Here is a 17,534-nt window from a genome sequence, read left to right as displayed (position 1 = left end):
TCAGCCCTGTAGGTGGTGACAGTCCCTGCCTGGCCTCTGGCTGCTTTGACTCCCCCTAACGCGGGACCTCCCAGCTCCAGAGGCAGCCGTCCTTCCTGTGGCTGGGCTGTCTCTCTGACACACACAGCTCGGAAAGGTGGCTTGGGTGGAGAGAGAATAAATCCAGCTGCTTGGCACATGTTGCCATGATGTCTCAGTAAAACCGAATGTGTCACTTCTTAGCATGGGTGTAAAAATAGCTATTTTTATAGATTGTAGACAGAGCTAAAAGAGACCTCAGGTCAAGGAGCATAGAATGTCAAAGCCAGAAAGGGACCTTAGGGTAGGAGTTCTTAACCTTCAGTCTAAGGAACTTACAACAAAAAAATTTTGAGAGCTATATTTCAATGCAATTAATTTCCTTTGTAATCCTATGTGTTTCATTTTATGTGTTTAAAAAAAAATATTCTGCGAAGGGGGCTGAGCTGGTAAAGCGGTGCATGGCATACAAAAGGTTAAACCTCTTGCATTATGGACTTGACCTTTCGAGCCCAACTTCTCATTCCACCGAGGACACATTGAATCTCCAAGAGGGAAACATCCTACAATCAAGTTAGTGGCAGAGAGGAGATTAGAACCCAGCTCTCCTGACACCCAGTCCAGGGGTCTCTCCATGACACACTGTTTTCTGCCGTGTTTCTTGAGAGTTCTCCTTTTGCCCATGTAGGGAATCCCCAATCTGGAGACAGGTGATTAAGTGGCTGGGCCCAAGAAGGAGCAGACCCATGCTGGCTCACTGTCACTGCTTATGATGACCCTTTCTACTTGCATACACACTCCCGGGCATGCAGTTACAGCAAAACCCTATTACAGCATGGCCTCATCAGAGGGATTCCAGCTGAAACACAATGTCATCAGTTTCCTTTTACTGATTTCATGGAGTGCAAGCGTGGGATAACTCAGTTTTCTCTAAGGTCAAAGTTTAGTTCATGGCATTTGTTTTTTTTGTTTTGGGTGAGGCAATTGGGGTTAAGTGACCTGCCCCGAGTCACAGAGCTAGTGAATGTTATGTGTCTGAGGCCGAATTTGAACTCAGGTCCTCCTAACTCCAGGGCCAGTGCTGTATCCACTGTGCTACCTAACTGCCCCCACAGCATTTGCTTGAAGGAGCCCTTAGAGATCACCTACTGCAGGCCTGCACAGCCTGCTGCCCGCCAAAGGATTTCGGGCCGCCCACAAAGAACGTAAAGGGAAACATCCTCTACGTTTTTCGTGGGCCGCCCAGAATCCTTTGGTGTGCTACAAACAGCTTACAGCCTGAGGGCTGCAGTTGTGCAGGCCTGAACTAATAAGATCGTGGGAGCCTAGATCTGGGCATGGAAAGGACCTTGGAGGCCATCTTGTCTAATTGCCACATTTTACAGATGAGGAAACTGGAGATGGGCCCAGAAAAACTAAGTAAGGTGCACAGGCATTAGCTTCAGAGGCAGGATTTGAACCCGAGTCTTCTGCCTCCCAAGTTCAGAGGTCTTTTCATTCTCACCCCCAACCCAGCCCAGATAGTAACGTTCTGCTGAAATCCAACTTGAAAAATAACACTGGTTGTTATAGACTTCCAAAACACAATCAGGTTTAAAGAGGGCAGCTAGCTCATCTCTCTCTCTTCGGTCTTAGCCCAAGACTGCCCACGAACCATCCCTGTTTGCCTTTTGCTCCCCAGAGACCATAGCCTTGTGAAGAGGAAGATCATCGGCTCTCAGGCTGAAAAGGACCTCTGAGATCAAAAATTCCCCAGAGATTCTGTGTGTTTAACTAATGCCTCGGGTGGGATGAGAGCTTCATAAATACGACTGGGGAGGACAGCAGAGGAATCTTAATTAGTGGTGCAGGAGGGTCAGCCGTTTTGAGTCTATCTGCTCACCTGACCTCTTTCTCTCTTTTTTTTTCTTCATCCCCAGCTTTCTTTGGAAAGTACCTCAATGAATACAACGGTTCCTATGTGCCACCCGGCTGGAAGGAATGGGTGGGACTCCTTAAAAACTCGCGATTTTATAACTACACACTCTGTAGAAATGGAGTGAAGGAGAAGCATGGATTTGACTACTCAAAGGTAGGTTCTTTCAAAATGGCGGCTCTCATCCCTCATGTCACCTGTAACAGAAGAGCTTCAGAGGCAAATGGATTCTTTTCCCCCAACCAAAACTTCAGCCATCTTTGACCCTTCCGTCTCCTTCACTGTCTGCCTCTAGTCATTTGTCAGGGTCTGACAGTGCCTTCTTTGTTAAAAAAAAAATTTTTTTCAATTCCTTCTTAATATCTCTCATCTCCTTCCCTCCCTTCCATTGGCACCATTACCACCCGGTCACAAGATCACTGAATTCTTGAAGGGGCTTCTCAACCCATACACCCAAAAGTATCCCCGCTAGAAGGGAGGTGAGGAATGAGGGTCTTACCCTTCATTATTAGAACACCCCATTTCCATTCAAGAAGTCTCATTCTCGGGGCAGCTAAGTGGCACAGTGGATAGAGCACTGGCCCTGAAGACAGGAGGACCTGAGTTCAAATCTGGCCTCAGACCAAACACTTGACACTTACTAGCTGTGGGACCCTGGGCAAGTCACTTAACCCCAATTGCCTAAAATTAAAAAAAAAAAGTCTTATTCTCCTTCTGGTCCATCCTGCCATGGGCTATCAGATGAGAGATAGGAAACAAACCTGGAATTTCATTTCCATAGGGAACTCCCAGGTGAGGAAGCTCCTTCTGCCAATGTAGGTATGTGAGTACCTTTACCTGCAACTTAGAATCTTTAGGCGGCTGCCCAAAGCACTGAGAGTTTAAGTGAGTTCCCAGGGTCACACAGCTAGTAGGAGTCAGACGAATGTTCCTAAAGCATTTTTGTTACCCCTTTCTGCACAGAAACCTTCAGTGACTCCCCACTGTGTATAGCATGAAGGCCAGACACCTCAGCCTGGCTGTCAAGGCCTTCCACCATCCAGCCACACCCCAACTATCCAGCCTTCTCTCCTGTTACATCCTGTTGATATCCCAAAATCTCCTGGTGAGAACCTTCCACTCTGGTCCAGGGGTTGTAAAGCCAGAAGTCTGTGAACTTTTTTTTTTTTAAAAACATTCCAGTAACTATATTACTGGTTGCCTTTGTATTCATACCTATTTTATTTTATTCATAGTATTCTGAAAGATCTCTAGTCTTCACCAGATTGCTAAAAGGGGCCATGCCCCCCCCAAAAAAAGGGTTAAGAATTCCTGCTCTAGTCAGACCATTCTTTCCCTTGAACCCTGGTAGTCACCAAACTCTTTCTTGCCCCAGGTCTGTGCTCGTGGTGGTCTCACTCCTGCCCCAGCCCTGTCTGAAATCACCTTCCTTCTTTCTCCTGCTTATCAAAACCCTTCTTGTCAAATGTAAGCTTCTTGAGGGAAAGGACTGTTTTGTATTCCCAAGGCCTAACCTAGTGCCTTGCAAATAGTAGGCCTTTTAAAAGTGTTTTTGGCATTGCACTGGAATCCCATTTTCAAGGTTGATATCCCTGCCTCTTCCAAGAAGCCTTCCCTCATTGCTCCAGCCCACAGTGATCTTTGTCATCAGTCCTCATCATGGACTGCCTTGTCTTTACTGTCCACTAACTTCTTTGTGACTGGGTGTCATCTCCCTAGCTTTTCTGTGAGTTCCAGGAGCCCAGGGACTGAGCGCTAATAGATTTCTTTTGTCTTCCAGTCAGAATCTAGCAAGGTGCTATGTAATAATGATGGTGGTGATGATAATTTGTGGTTATGTAGTATTTTTAAATTTACACAACATACAGCATCTCGTTTGATTCCCACAGGACTTCTCTGAAGGTAGGTTTGTATTATCTCCATTTGACATATGAGGAAACTGAGACTCAGTCAAGAGCATTTTTTAGGAAAGGTGACTTGTCCAAGTCACACGGTTAGTAAGTGAAAGGTCCAGAAGTAAAGCCATCCATAGCTTGGCCCCTCCTGCCTTTCCAGTCTTCTTAGACCTTACTGTCCTCCATATACTGAGTACGTCTGTGTACTCTACCTCCAGTGACAATGGCTTCCTTACTGTTCCTCTCACTGGACACTCTGTATGCTGACGTTGACAGGTTATCCCCCGAGCCCGGAATTCTCTCCTCCCTCCCCTTTTGTCTTCTGTGGCTTCTTTCAGGTCCCAACCAAAATCCCGCCTTCTGCAAGAAGCCTTTCCCAGCCTCCCTTAATACGACTGCCTTTCCTCCCAAATGCTCTTCAGCTTGTCCTGTCCACATCTCATTTGTACCCATGTGTTTACATTTTGGCCCCCTCTTTTACCTTTCTCTATATCCCCAACACTTAGCACAGTGCCTGATATATAATAGGAGCTTAATAAATACTGGGCAGCTAGGTGGCGCCAGAGTGCACAGAGCACCAGGCCTGGAGTCAGGAAGACTCATCTTCCTGAGTTCAAATTTGACCTCACTTTCTTAGCTGTGTGACTCTGAACAAGTCACCTAACCCTGTTTGCCTCAGTTTCTTCATCTGTAAAATGAGCTAGAGAAGGAAATGGCAAACCACTCTAGCATCTTCGCCAAGAAAGCCCCAAATGGGGTCAGAAGGAGTTGGATGTGACTGAAAACAACTGAACAAGAATGATAAATGCTTCTTCATTTGAATAGAGAGATAGCCATTCACTGTGGTTGGAAAAGAGACTTAGATCATAAGACTTGGATTCAAAGTCCTCACTCTGATACTAGTCAGCTGTGTGACCCTGAGCCAATTTCTTGACCTCTTATATCGTCAATTTCCTCTTCTAAAAAATGGGAATAATTAATAATAGTAATAGCTATCCTTTTTTTCAATAAAAAGAACCAGAGGAAGGCCTTCAACTCATTGGGTCATTTGTCTCTAAGGGATTCATGCCAAGACATAGACAAGAATCCCATGGGATACAACAGCTGATGGGTGACCTTTAGCACTAGCAGATGGCGTGCCTACACTGAGGAGTTCAAAGTGCCACCGTAGTATTGACGTTGAGTGCCTGCCCGGCCTATTTCCCTGTCAGAGGTCGCGTTAAGGAAAGTACTTTATAAACTCTTCAGTACCATGTAAACTTGAATAGCACAGCATTGTTACTTTAATAACTGCTCCCCTTCCCCCCAAAAAAAACAAAATTTCATCCGTATCCATGACTCACATGCCAACAGGTTAACAAAGTGCTCTTCTCACAACTGCCCCCGGAGGGCAGGGGGGCAGGTATAATTATCCCCACTTCAGCTCCAGGGTTTTTCAGGAGGAAAGAGAGGCACCCCCAGGAGGTTAAAGACGTCAGAATGTTGACAGTGTGTTGTTCATGAAGACTGAGGGAACTTCCGGAAAGCTTAGAATAGGACATGGGGAGCAGGTCACTGTTGTCCATGAGATGGCTGAAAAAAGCAGAGAGTGTGTATGTCAGCTGCTTAGGGTGGCCAGCCAACCAGGAAGGGAAGATCCCGGGCTTGTGAAGGGAAGATTGCCAACCTAATGTACTTCTGTTTTTTTTTTTCTTTTTAAACCAAGAGGTAGGTGGTAGAGGGCAGAGAGTGGGTCCCGTGGCCGGGATAATGAAAAAGATGCTACTGGCTTCCCGAGCAGAGGAGTAACTCAGTCCCAAGACTAGGAGTATGTCAGGGACCCTGAGAACCATGTCCCTTCCCCCAGTGGAGCCAGAAGAGAGTTGGCTAGCCTGTCTTAGGGGGTCCAACCCAGCTTCCAGGGATGAGAAAGGATATAGAGACCCCAGGAGCAACACTGTGCTGCTTTGGAAAAGCTGATGACATTTATTTCTTAACCCAGGGCCCAAACTCCCTCAACAGCTGGTTTATTCATTGCCTAAGAAATAGCTCTGCAGCCTGGGGCAGGAGGGGTGCTAGAAGGCCGCTCCTGGGCTCTGCGGCCAGGAGTATCCAGGAAAGATACAGCCCCACTTTGATGTCACTGAGTCTGTTTTTGGCCCACCCTGCACTCTCCTTCCTGAGAGCTCTTAGCATCTCTCCTGCTGGCAGGGTTTCTTAGCAAGGACCACATTTACTCGGAACAAAATGCATTCACTTGCTTACAGCCACAAGCTAGCAATTTCCTCAAACGGGTTGTAGCGCCTCCTGATTTATTGATGTAGATAAATTATTGATGGCGTATGCTCATTAGGGGGAAGGGGGCACAGCAGGAAGGCAGCAAGGCTCTGGGAAGGGGGAGCTGCATAGACCTGAAAGAGCTGAGATTGTACTCATCCTCTTTAACATTGGGAAATCGTTTCAAACCAACACTTCCGTCCCCTTGAATTTTCCTCCAGTTGCCTCCTGTCTGGGTCCAGGGCCAGTTGTCCAGTAAATGAGAGAGCACTGCACTCACAAAGGCAGGTTCAGAGGCCTGGGTCGACCCTGACCCCGCCTGAAAGCCCTCCAACGATTTACTCAACCTCCCTGGGTGTGTTTCTTCCTCTGTAAAATGAGGTTAGACTCGATGGGCTCTGAGGTCCCTTGCAGCCTCAGGCCTGTGATCCTAATGTCCCCTGGCTATGTGCACCAGTCACCTTTCTTATCAGGTGTACCTGCTAAGTATAAGCTGTTGATTTGTTTTCCAGCTTCAGGTTCTGGTGACTGGCCGTATGACCTTGTGCCCTTGAGTAGGTCACTTCCTGCTCTCTAGACCTCATTTTTTTTTTCACATATAAAACAAGGAGGTTGGACGATATTAATTCTAAGGACACTCCCTGTTCTGAGGTCCCTTTCAGCTTTGGCATTCCATGTTCTTTGTTCAAAAATCCCTGCCAGCTCTGGCATGCTACATCCTCTCAATCAAGCATTTATTAAGCGCCTCCTGCATGCCGCACACTGGGGACACAACTACAAAGGATGAAGCGCTCACCCCTCTCCGCCCTCCCGGGGAGATTGCTTCCATTCCCAGCAGCACTGCCGGGCATTTGTGGCATATATGTCCAGTCTCCAATTTAAGCCGCCAGCCTTGTCTGACTTCTGCTTGGCCTCGTGCTTTCTGATTGGCTCCAAAGCCAGCGATTTGTGCCGCCCCCTCTACCAGGCAAAAGTTCAGAATCACCCTTGGTAAAATAATGAGCTTCTCATATTGGAATCACATTTTTATTCTCCGTGGCAAGTACTGTATCCCCCCCGAGAAAAACAAATTAAAATAAATTCACTTTGCCAACAACAGCTCGGGAGCAGTAGTAAATAATTCACCTTGATCATATCCCCTTCATGCCCTGAGATTCCTCCAGTTTGACTGTAAAACAAACCTTGGACTAGCAAGGACGGGGTTATGTATATTCTAGGCACAGGATGGAAAGAGCCCTGTCCGTAGGCAGCTGGGTGGTGTGGTGGATAAAGTGCTGGGTCTGGAGTTGGGGAGACCAAAGTTCAAATCCAGCCTCAGACACTTACAAGCTGTGTAACACTGGGGTAGGCCCTTAATTGCTGCTTGCCTCAGTTTCCCCACATGTAAAATGGAGACAATAGCAGCATCTGTAATGCAGGGTCGCTGCGAGGATCAAATGTGGTAATATTTGTAAAAAGCACTTAGCGTAGTGCCTGGCACATAGTAGGAGCCATATAAATGACTGTTCACTTACCTGTCCTGGAACTGAGTTGGCCCGATACTGGCTCTGCTACTGATTTACCAGTGTGTCTCCAGGGAAGTCACTCCTCACTCTCTGACTCTCTATAAAACAACAGTTGTTCACGCGTGAACTTTCCAGCTCTAAGTGGCTGCGATTCCATGCGCCTGGAAGAGAGACTGTACCTAGAACCCCAGCTGGCCATCCCGTAAGGGGCGGTCATAAGGGGACCCGGAAGACGTTCTAATATCAGATGTCTCACTGTAGACATCTTCCTAATCATGGAGGAAAAAAAAACCTTAAAGGCCTCACCCTGACAAGTATGTAAGCAGCAATATCTGTGTACAGAGAGAGCATCATTTTATAATGAAGCTCTTCCATCTCAGTATTACGTTAGGGTTGACAAAGCACATTTGTTCCTCCTGACAGCCTTGTGGAGGTGTGAGGTGCATGGTGCTATTATGCCCATTTCTCAGATGAGGAGATTGAGGCTAATAGGTTTAGGGATTAAGGTCACATAGCTATTATAGAACCGGGATTCTGACCCAGGTCCCTGCTGTCTCTGGATCCACTGTTCTCTATCCTACAGTAAGATGCCTGATCTAACTCTTGTCTCTCTGAATAAAGATAAGTTCTTTCACTCTTCTCTCTGTGTCCCTCTGCTCTACCTAACACCATGCTGTGCACATAATAGGTCCTTTTTCCATACTTGAGTGGGTGTGAATTAACTAAAGTCAGGAGTAGATATTCTTGAACCTGAATAGAAGGGTTTGCCACACACACACACACACACACACACACACACACACACACACACACCCCAAACACCAGTCCTAAGCACCATTTTGACCAGAACCCCTCTCTGCTTCTCCCAGGTAATAAGTGCCATGCCCTCTCTAGAGCTCAGCCTCTTGGGCTCAGCAGCAGCCACGCATGTTCATCACTGGCTGCCTGACTTGTGTGGCAGATTCCATTCCCTTGCCTGGGAGTTCACCTGCCTGCACCATTGTGCAAGCTTCATCCCTCACCGCCCACATTACATTGGCTGCTCTTGTCCAAGTCTCATCAATCTGGACCTTTCCCTAATTACCAAAGCGGCCCTAGGCTGGCACCTTGCAGACAGCTAACGATCCCAGAGATAATGAGCCTCAGAGTCTCAGTGGGTAAACCTGTCTGTAACCGGGGAAACATTGCTCGCTGCTATGCAAAGTGAGGTGAGGGTTGGGGTAGGGTGGGTAAGGCTGTCTCAGAGAGCTTCCCACTGCCAACAATGGAAATGCAATGCAAAGTCTCCCTTCCTCTAACACAGAGGATCATGGCATCCCAAATGTAGGGCCTGAAAGGAACCTGAGAGGTCATCTAGTTCAATCTTCTCGTTTTACAGATGAGGAAACTAAGGCCCTAAGAGGAGACAGGACTTGGCTGATATCACAAGAGTAATAGAGGAGAGCCAAGATTCCAACCAAGGTCCTTTTCCCTCTACCTTTATTTCACCTGAGATCCTATTCCTCCTTTAAAGCCTTCTCTGACTCTGCCTCCTTCCCCACCCCCCCAAAACAATCTCCCCTTTCTCTGTATTCTGTGTTTGTCTCTCTCGGAGTGTCCATCTCTCTGTATTCAGCCTGTACCAGCGGTCTTCCCCCTTCCTTGTGCCCAGAATAGCATGGCTCCCATTTCTAGCCATGGCATTGCTTGATTTAATTATTTTCCCGCATCTCTCCCTTTCTCTTCCTGTTGCTTAGTCCCATCAGCCCAGTTCTGAGCTCTTCTGACAGCGGTGGTAGAAGAAGCCACTGTCAATACAGTGAGCTATTGATAGGCCTCCCTGATTACCATTCAGATTGAACGGGAATTGATCCACTGGTTGTTGAAACATCAGCTTATCTTTCCTTCCAGCCCTTCATGCTTAGGCAGTTGAATCCCCCAGTGGAGCATAAAGCAGGTTTTCCACATGCCTTTAGGAAGCCTTTGGGTTTTATGTCACATTTCTCAGACATGAAGAGAACAGCAAATCCCTTTTGTAGAATCCTGAGGCTACAGAGGTCACCTTTCCATCCCCCTGCCTCGGGCCTACAGAGATGGCTAGTTACCCAGAGTTCATGTAGAATTTAAGAATAGGAGCGTCTACAGCCTCCTAAGAGAATAACCCCTTCTGTTCTCCCCTTACCAGATCTCCCTCCTATCTTCTTCATTTCCCTCCTATTTCTGTAAGTGAAGAGGTTAGGTCAACATCCTCGTATCAGAGATTTTGAGCTGGTTGAGGTCTTAGAGGTCATCTAGTTTAACTCCACCATTTTACAGATGAGGAAACTGAGGCCTAGAATGTTAAGTGCCCAAGGTCACATCACTAGTAAATGGTGGAGGCCAGATTCAAAATCATGTCTGCCTAACCCCAAGTTCAGCACTCTCCAGCTCCACAGTGGCATGGTAGGCAATCAGTTCAAGAAACTGGAAAAGAAAACTTAGAGGAGAAAGAAGGAAGGAAACAGCGTTTATTACATGCCTATTATGTACCAAACACTGCTGAGGCTCTACGAGCATATTTTATCTTCACATCAACCCTGTGGTGTGGATGCTGTTAATATCCCCTTTGAACAGCTGAGGGAACTAGGCAAATGGAGGCTAAGTGACTTGCCCAGGGTCACACAGCTAATAAGTGTCTGAGGCTGGATTTGAAGTCAGCTCCAGGGTCGGTGCTCTATCCACTGTGCCACTTCGCTGCCCCCATTTTTTCTGTTTTCCTCCCTTTCCCCTAACCCCTGCTTTGTCTCCCCTTCAGGATTACCTCACAGACCTGATCACCAATGACAGCGTGAGCTTCTTTCGGACCTCCAAGAAGATGTATCCACACAGGCCAGTCCTGATGGTCATCAGCCACGCTGCTCCCCATGGCCCTGAAGACTCAGCCCCGCAGTACTCTCAGCTCTTCCCCAATGCCTCGCAGCACATGTAAGGTCAAGCTCCCCTTGAGCCAGAGGAGGGTCACAGAACTAAGCCTCGCGGGAAGCCAGTCTGGGTTTTGTTTTGTGTTACTGGTTGTTGTTGTTTTTCAGAAAGACCAAAATGTACATTTGCTTAACTGATTGAGAGTGGCAAGGACGGGGCAATTTGGAGATGGCATGAATATTCAGGGAGTTTAATTTTCATTAAAATCAGAATGTATTTCCCCCTTTCTGTAATTGCTTTTAGATGAAGCTCAGAGTGGCACTGAGCTGATAAGTGCTGTGTGTTAACCTCCTGATCCCCTGGTCTTTGGGGAGGAGTTGGGAGCTGCATTTGATAGAGGAGGAGAAACCAGCCTCCAGTGCACTGGCTATCCTGGCTTAGTCTTGGATTCTGACCCACTGCCTCCGCACACCAGGCCAAATCTCCCAGACTTGCCAGCCAGACACTCCCATGATGCACAGCAGCAAATATGGGCGCGGTGGCCAAATCAGTCCAAACTCAGCCTGCTTTCTAGATGAGCATGACAGCAACTCCCATTTCTATGGTACCATAAAGGTGACAAAAAATGTTTAATATAAAACAACCCCAGGAGGCAGGAAATAGTACAAGAAGCTTTAATCTCACCACTTCACTGATAAGAAAACTGGAGCTCAACGACAGTGACCTGCCTAGGGTCATTAAGTGTCAGTATTAGGATTTGAACCCAAGTCTTCTGACTCAAAGCCAGGCATTCTTTCTACCCTGCTGTGTCATCTGTGCTGTAAGAAGTCTAGAAAGCATGTGTTCATTCCATGGCTTTCTCTGCTGCTTTAAAGAAGGTGCTGTTCTTACCCCAAAGCAGCCCGGTATTTCATGTTTAAATTGTTTGACATCTCCTGCTCATTTATTTCCCCTTTGAAATGAAAATTACAGAAATTCAAAATGAGCAGTGCCTGATATTACTTACACATACAATCAACCTTCGCCTTATTAGGAGTGTGTTTGGAAGGCGTTCTTATCTCTAAGGTATAATCATCTGCAAAACAAAAAAAAAAGTCCTACAGCTGGGCCAGAGTCAGAGGTGGGGAGGAGGGAGTGGAAAGAATGTGCCTGCCTACATTTTCTTTAATGTCTATCAAACCTGCCTGCAGCAGCATCTCAGCACGTTCAGGATTCTGACCGTGACTGGCATTGGGCGTACTCCTTCCAAAACTGAACTGGGCAAAATATTTAAGCACCAGCTGGGTGCAGAGCAGTATGCTGAATGAGTGCTACAGGAGAAGATGAAATGAGATACAGATCATTGTTCTTTAGCTAGGGCTAGAGTCCAGCCCCCTAATTTTAGAGATGAGGAATTGGAAAGAAGGGAACAATTATTTATTAAGTACCTACTGTGTACCAGGTGCTACTATGCTTAGAATTTTACAGATATTAGCTCATGTGATCATCACGACAACCCTGGGAGGTAGATGCAATTATTATCCCCATTTTGCATCTGAGGAAACTGAGGCAGATAAAAGTAAAGTGACTTGCCCAGGGTCACATAGCTAGCAGGTGCCTGAGGTCAGATTTAAATTTGGGTCTGCCTGACTCCAAGTCCAGTGCTTTACCCAGTGGACCACCTGACTGCCTCTAAGAAGTATCAAGGACAGTGACTTTCCCATTATCACACAGAGAATATCAAAGCCAGGATTTGAACCCAAGTTAGTCATTGACTCCAAAATCTATGTTCTTTCTAATGTGCTGTTTGCTAAAGTCTAGGTCTCAAGATGATTACAATCTAGTGGGGAAATCTCTTCCATAAATACACATGCACACACACACACACACACACACACCCCTAGAAAACAAAATAGAATGTAAGGAAGATCCAAATAGAATTCCAGAGGAATTCAGAGAAGAGGGAGATCACTTCCAGCTGGGAGAATCAGGAAAGGCTCTGTGAAGAAAGTGGCTTTAGAGAAGAACCTGGAAGATGGATTTCAATGGGTTGCAGCAGGGGATACGTTGGAGAGAGAAGGGGTGTTGCAAGTACGGGAAATGGTACAAACAGAGGCAGGAGAGCACAGCACATGTATAGGGGTTGTCAAGTACTACTTTTTAGCTGAAGTACCGAATATGTGGAGGGAAGAGTATTGGATCAGTTTAGAACAATCAGGTAGGCTCATGTTATAAAGGGCCTTGGTCACCAGGCTGAAAAGTTTGGGCTTTATGCTAGAGGCAGTGGGGAGCCACTGAATGGTGATGAGCAGGGGAGATATGATCAGAGCTCTACCCTAGAAAAATTAGTCTGGCAGTACAGGGTAACTTGGAAGTCAGGAGAGAATGGAGGCAGGGGATTAGTCCACACTAGTGGTAATAAGGATCTGGAGTAGGGAAAAACCAGTGAGACTAGAATGAAGATACAGATATGAAGAGATATCGATGTGTCAGAATCAACAGGCAATGACCCTCCTTGTCATGCACCATAATTCATGCACCTACTTCAGTTTCCCTATGAAATGTGCCTGGAATAGAGAAGTACAGTAGTATTTTGTAGTGGAAAGAGCACTGGATTTGGAGACAGGAATTGGGTTTGAATTGGATTCTGTCACTTAACTGTATAACATTTGGCAGGTCACTTGATCTTCCTAAGCCTCAGCTTTCTCATCTGCAGATTGAAAAGATGGGACTAAATGATTTTGGAAGTCCCTTCTACTCTAAATCCTGCAGTTCCTTGTGAGGTTCATTAGACCACCATTCCTCACACAGACCCACCCTTTTTTCCCGGGGCCCCACCCTAAGATGGGCCCTAGAGTCTAAGGTGCTGCTTCTTGGTCAGGCATTGGTGACGGTGGCTCTATCGTGCTCTGGCGGCGGGGAGACAATTGTGGTGATAAGCTGCCCTGTGCTATCTGGCAGGGCCTTTATTGACTTCCACTAGGGGAGACTTTGAGATCGACATTCCAAAACTGTGCATAAAAATGATAATAATGGTGGTAAGAATAACTGACAATTGGGCAGTGCTTTAAAGTTTGCAAAGCACTTTGCAGATGTCATCTGACTCGGTCCTCACAACAGCCCTCTGAGGGAGGTAGTATTATTCTCCCCCTTTCCCAGATGGAGAAACTGAGGTAGAGAGAGAGTGTTAAAGCAACTTTCACAGGATCTGAGGCAGGATTTGAACTCAGTTCTACCTGACCCCCAAGTGCAGTATTCTATCCACTCCACCACCTAGCTGCCATGACTACGCAGACATCTACACCGAGGGTACTTTGCTTGACACTTGGAAAGCTCACAGGCAGTGAGGCCCTTGTTCTGTGTTCAGAAGACCCTTGCTTCAAGTCCCTTTAGCTTTAAGACCAAGCCTCTCTTTCAAATCTTTGTCCCAGAAAAAGCAGGTAGGTAGGACAACAAAATCCCAAAAGGAACCATTTTATTTCCATGTCTTCTTCCTCTTTCCAATTCCCTGGCTCAGGAATGGGAACACACAGCCAGCCTGGGTCCATCCTCATCCCCTTCCTCCAGTTCCTAATGCAGTGGGCAGTAGCTACTCAAAATGACAGGAAGAGGGAGGGAGGAGGAGGGAGAGAGGACAGAGAGAGAGAGAGAGAGAGATGGGGCCCCATTAGAATCACAGGGCATGACTTTTCCCTTTCCTCCAAACTTTGCTTTAAAAAATTTCACTGGGTATGGGGAAGGCTGGGGCCGCTCATGACTCCTGCCTCAGGAAGTTCTTTCCACCTTGGATTGGTCGATAAGATGATGAATCTGTTGTGCATGAGAGGGCGGTGTTTGCAGCAATCAAAGGGAACCCGTGGGCCAAGGCAGGATTTAGCAGCAGGAGTCTCCAATCCACCAAGGAGGCACAAAGCAAAGTCCAGAAGGAGTCTGCCCGGTATAGTGATTCATCGTGGGCATTACATAGCAACAGTTTCCATAACGGTCAGCATGGTCAGAACTGTAATGTGATTATTCCAGCCATGAGAACGTTCTGATATTCAAGAGGCTATTAAGGTATCAGAGAAGAAAAGGCATTTTTTTTTCTCTGAGCAAGGCCTTGCCCCTTCCCCCTCCTTTGCCCCACTCCCCTCAGCCTCCTGTTTCTGTTCAGGGCTGGCTTTGAAAAGCCTTCCCCTCCAGCTTGCTGAAATCCAGTCACTATTTTCTTATTGACTACGGATGTGTGGGAGAGCCAAGAAGGTGGCAAAGACCTGGGTATCCTCAGACCCAGCTCATGTAGGTTTTCTGCAGGAGCTCTCCCACTGGGGAAGTGACTAAGATGTAAACATAAGGTAATGTGAGGCTGGAAAAAAAAGTGAGGCGCAAGACAAAAGACTGGGGAGTGTCAAGGAGAGAAGAGATTTCTTCAGATGATTTTTGCTGTTGAGTTGTTTTTAATCATCTCCGACTCTTTGTGACCCCATTTGGGGTTTTCTTGGCAAAGATACTGAAGTGGTTTGTCGTTTTTTTTCTCTAGCTTATTTACTGATGAGGAAACTGAGGCAAACAGGGTGAAGTGACTTGCCCAAGGTCACACACCTAGTTTGTGTCTGCAGCCAGAATTTAACTCCGGAAGGTAATTCTTCCCGAATCCAGGCCTGGCACTTCGCCACCTAGCTGCCTCTTCGTCAGATGTTGGGGCAGAGGTACAAGAGCTCCGAGGGGATCAGGGCAAGGCTTTATGGAAGGCAGGCCCTGAAGGCAGGTAGGTGGTGCAGTGCGGACAGATCACTGGACATGGGCTCAGGAACACCTCCGTTCAAATTTAGCCTCACTTACCAGCTATGTGACCCTGGGAAGGTCCCTCGGCCTCAGTTTCCTCACCAGTAAAATGGAAATAATAGAACCTACCTCCCAGGATTATTGTGAGGATCAAAGGAAATAGTATTTTTAAAGAACTTTGCAAACCTTAAATCACTATGTAAATGCTAGATTATTATAATAATAATAATTATTATTATTATTATTATTAAAGGTTGGGTTGGATTTCAACAGGTATTGATGGAACTTACAGTGAATTACATTATAAGAGCTGTGCTTTCAGGAGATGAGTAGAGATGGTAGGATTGGGATGGTTTGGAGGAGAAAAGACTGGAAAAGAATCCGCTGATCACATCAACAACCATTTATTAAATACCTCCTGTGTGCTTAGCATTAGGAAATATAGAACTAAAGAGCACAGACTCCCCGCCTTGCAGAGCTCCTGCTCTGGTGGGAGGGCTTACCAGATACTGGGCTGATCGATTGTCCAACATGTACACAAATACCTCTAATACTGAAGGATTTGGGAGTGATTAAGGGAGGTGTAAACAAAGCTTTGTGGTCTGATTCAGATCTGTATCGCCTGGCCCCTGGGGTTATTGTAAAAGCTCATCAACCAGGCTAAAATAAAAATCATGGTAATAGCCTATGTTTATAGTAACATTACGAGCTTTACAAACACTTTTCGTCACAGCAGCCCTCTAAGGTAGGTGGCTTATGTGAGATGAGCTCCCATTTTTCAGGTGAGGAAACTGAAGCTCAGGGAGGCAGGGGTCATATGCTTTGTTGTTGTTCGATGGCATCTAACTCTTCATGACCCCATTTGGGGTTTTCATGGGAGAGATACTAGAGTGGTTTGCCATTTCCTTCTCCGGCTCATTTTACAGATGAGGAAACTGAGACAAACAGGGCTAAGCGACTTGCCCAGGGTCACACAGCTAGTAAGTGTGTGAGGCTAGATTTGAACTCGGGAATATGAGTCTTCCTGACTCCAGGTGGGGCACTCTATCCTCTGGGCCACCTAGAGTTAGCAAGGACCCAGACTGGAGCTTTAACACAGGCCTCCTAGCACTAAGCCTTCTATTTTGCCCCTTAGGTGGGTATTTTCTTTTGCTTGTAGGGGTAGCTGATGGGCCAACACTTATTTTCCCTTGGTCCTCTCAGTCTGTCAGCAAGCACTGGTTGTGCAGACCCTGAGTGGCTTCAGTTGCAGCAGAATGGAGAGTCTGCTACAAGTGTTGGCAGGGACAGGGTTCAAGAGCAGTTGGCAGACCGAGTCGGTTTGAAGTATATCATGATCTGCCAATCATCAAATTCAGAGCTAGAAAGAACCTTAGGGGTCATCCCGCCCAACTGAGGCCTCAGGAGTGGAAGGGACTTGTCTGTGGTGATGTGTCTAGTAAGTGGCAGATCTGGGAATCTTGTTAACTCCAATCCAGACCTCTTTCTGTTATCCCACAGCTGCTTCTCTCTGTACAACTTTGTTCAGATTTAGATCTCATAGGATAACTTTTTAGGTGTCTTAAGTCAAATATATATTAAGTTAGCCCTTACTCTGTGCCAGGCGATACAAAGACCAAAACACAGTCCCTACCCTTCAGGAGATTACCTTTTAACTCGGGAGACGTCCAGGGTGAACCTCTAGGAACGTGTAAGGTCTCTACCAAGTAGATGGATTGTAATCTGAAAGCCACTGTGGGGACCAGAAGAGATCTCTTGAATCTTGAAGGAAGCTGGACAAACTGAGGCCCAAGCTGTAACTGGTTAAAACCCATCCATGGGGTCCCAGATCAGGTGGTGCATCCTACGAAGTGGGACCCTGAGGGCAATGGCCATCCCTTCACTCTTATCAGCGGGCTGTGAGTTCTTGTTCCTGGGGTCAGCCTTTGAAAGATAATCATCCTGGAGACATGGAATGTATCTGTCTTCTCTCCCCCCACCCTCCCCTTCCCCTGACGTCTGACCTATCCTTTAGTCCCGCCCTCCAAGGACCCTCCTATCCATGAAGCCTCCCCCCACATGACAACTCTGATCTCAGAGCACTTTGTACTCCTCTCATCCACTCTTAGCAGCTGTAATTTTGTAAGAGTGTGGGCTTCTTCACCACCAGAGCAGACTCATATCTTATTGGATGGTCTTCACGAGCTGCTGGGCCCCAAAAAACTCATCTATTGGTTGCCAACATCAGTAACAAGCCAGCTTCCACACGTTTAAGTAGATGGGTCCACAATGATAGACACACAATCTGTCACTGGACTTTAAATTGGAGAAACAAACATATGT

General features: G+C 46.7%; 1 protein-coding gene across 1 annotated transcript in view; it reads left to right on the top strand.

Annotated features, from left to right (window-relative positions):
- Positions 1 to 17,534, top strand: part of SULF2 (sulfatase 2) — a 138,992-nt gene that overhangs the window by 84,799 nt on the left and 36,659 nt on the right. The window contains exons 4-5 of the mRNA XM_020984167.2: positions 1,938 to 2,089; positions 10,363 to 10,532. Coding sequence (XP_020839826.1) covers positions 1,938 to 2,089; positions 10,363 to 10,532 — 322 coding nt within the window. The remainder of the gene's footprint in view (positions 1 to 1,937; positions 2,090 to 10,362; positions 10,533 to 17,534) is intronic.

The sequence above is a fragment of the Phascolarctos cinereus genome, unplaced genomic scaffold (genome assembly GCF_003287225.1).
Source record: "Phascolarctos cinereus isolate Bilbo 61053 unplaced genomic scaffold, phaCin_HiC Scaffold_2;HRSCAF=192, whole genome shotgun sequence".
Classification (NCBI taxonomy): domain Eukaryota; kingdom Metazoa; phylum Chordata; class Mammalia; order Diprotodontia; family Phascolarctidae; genus Phascolarctos; species Phascolarctos cinereus.
The sequence above is the reverse complement of the archived record's forward strand: the minus strand, read 5'-3'. Positions and strand labels throughout refer to the sequence as shown.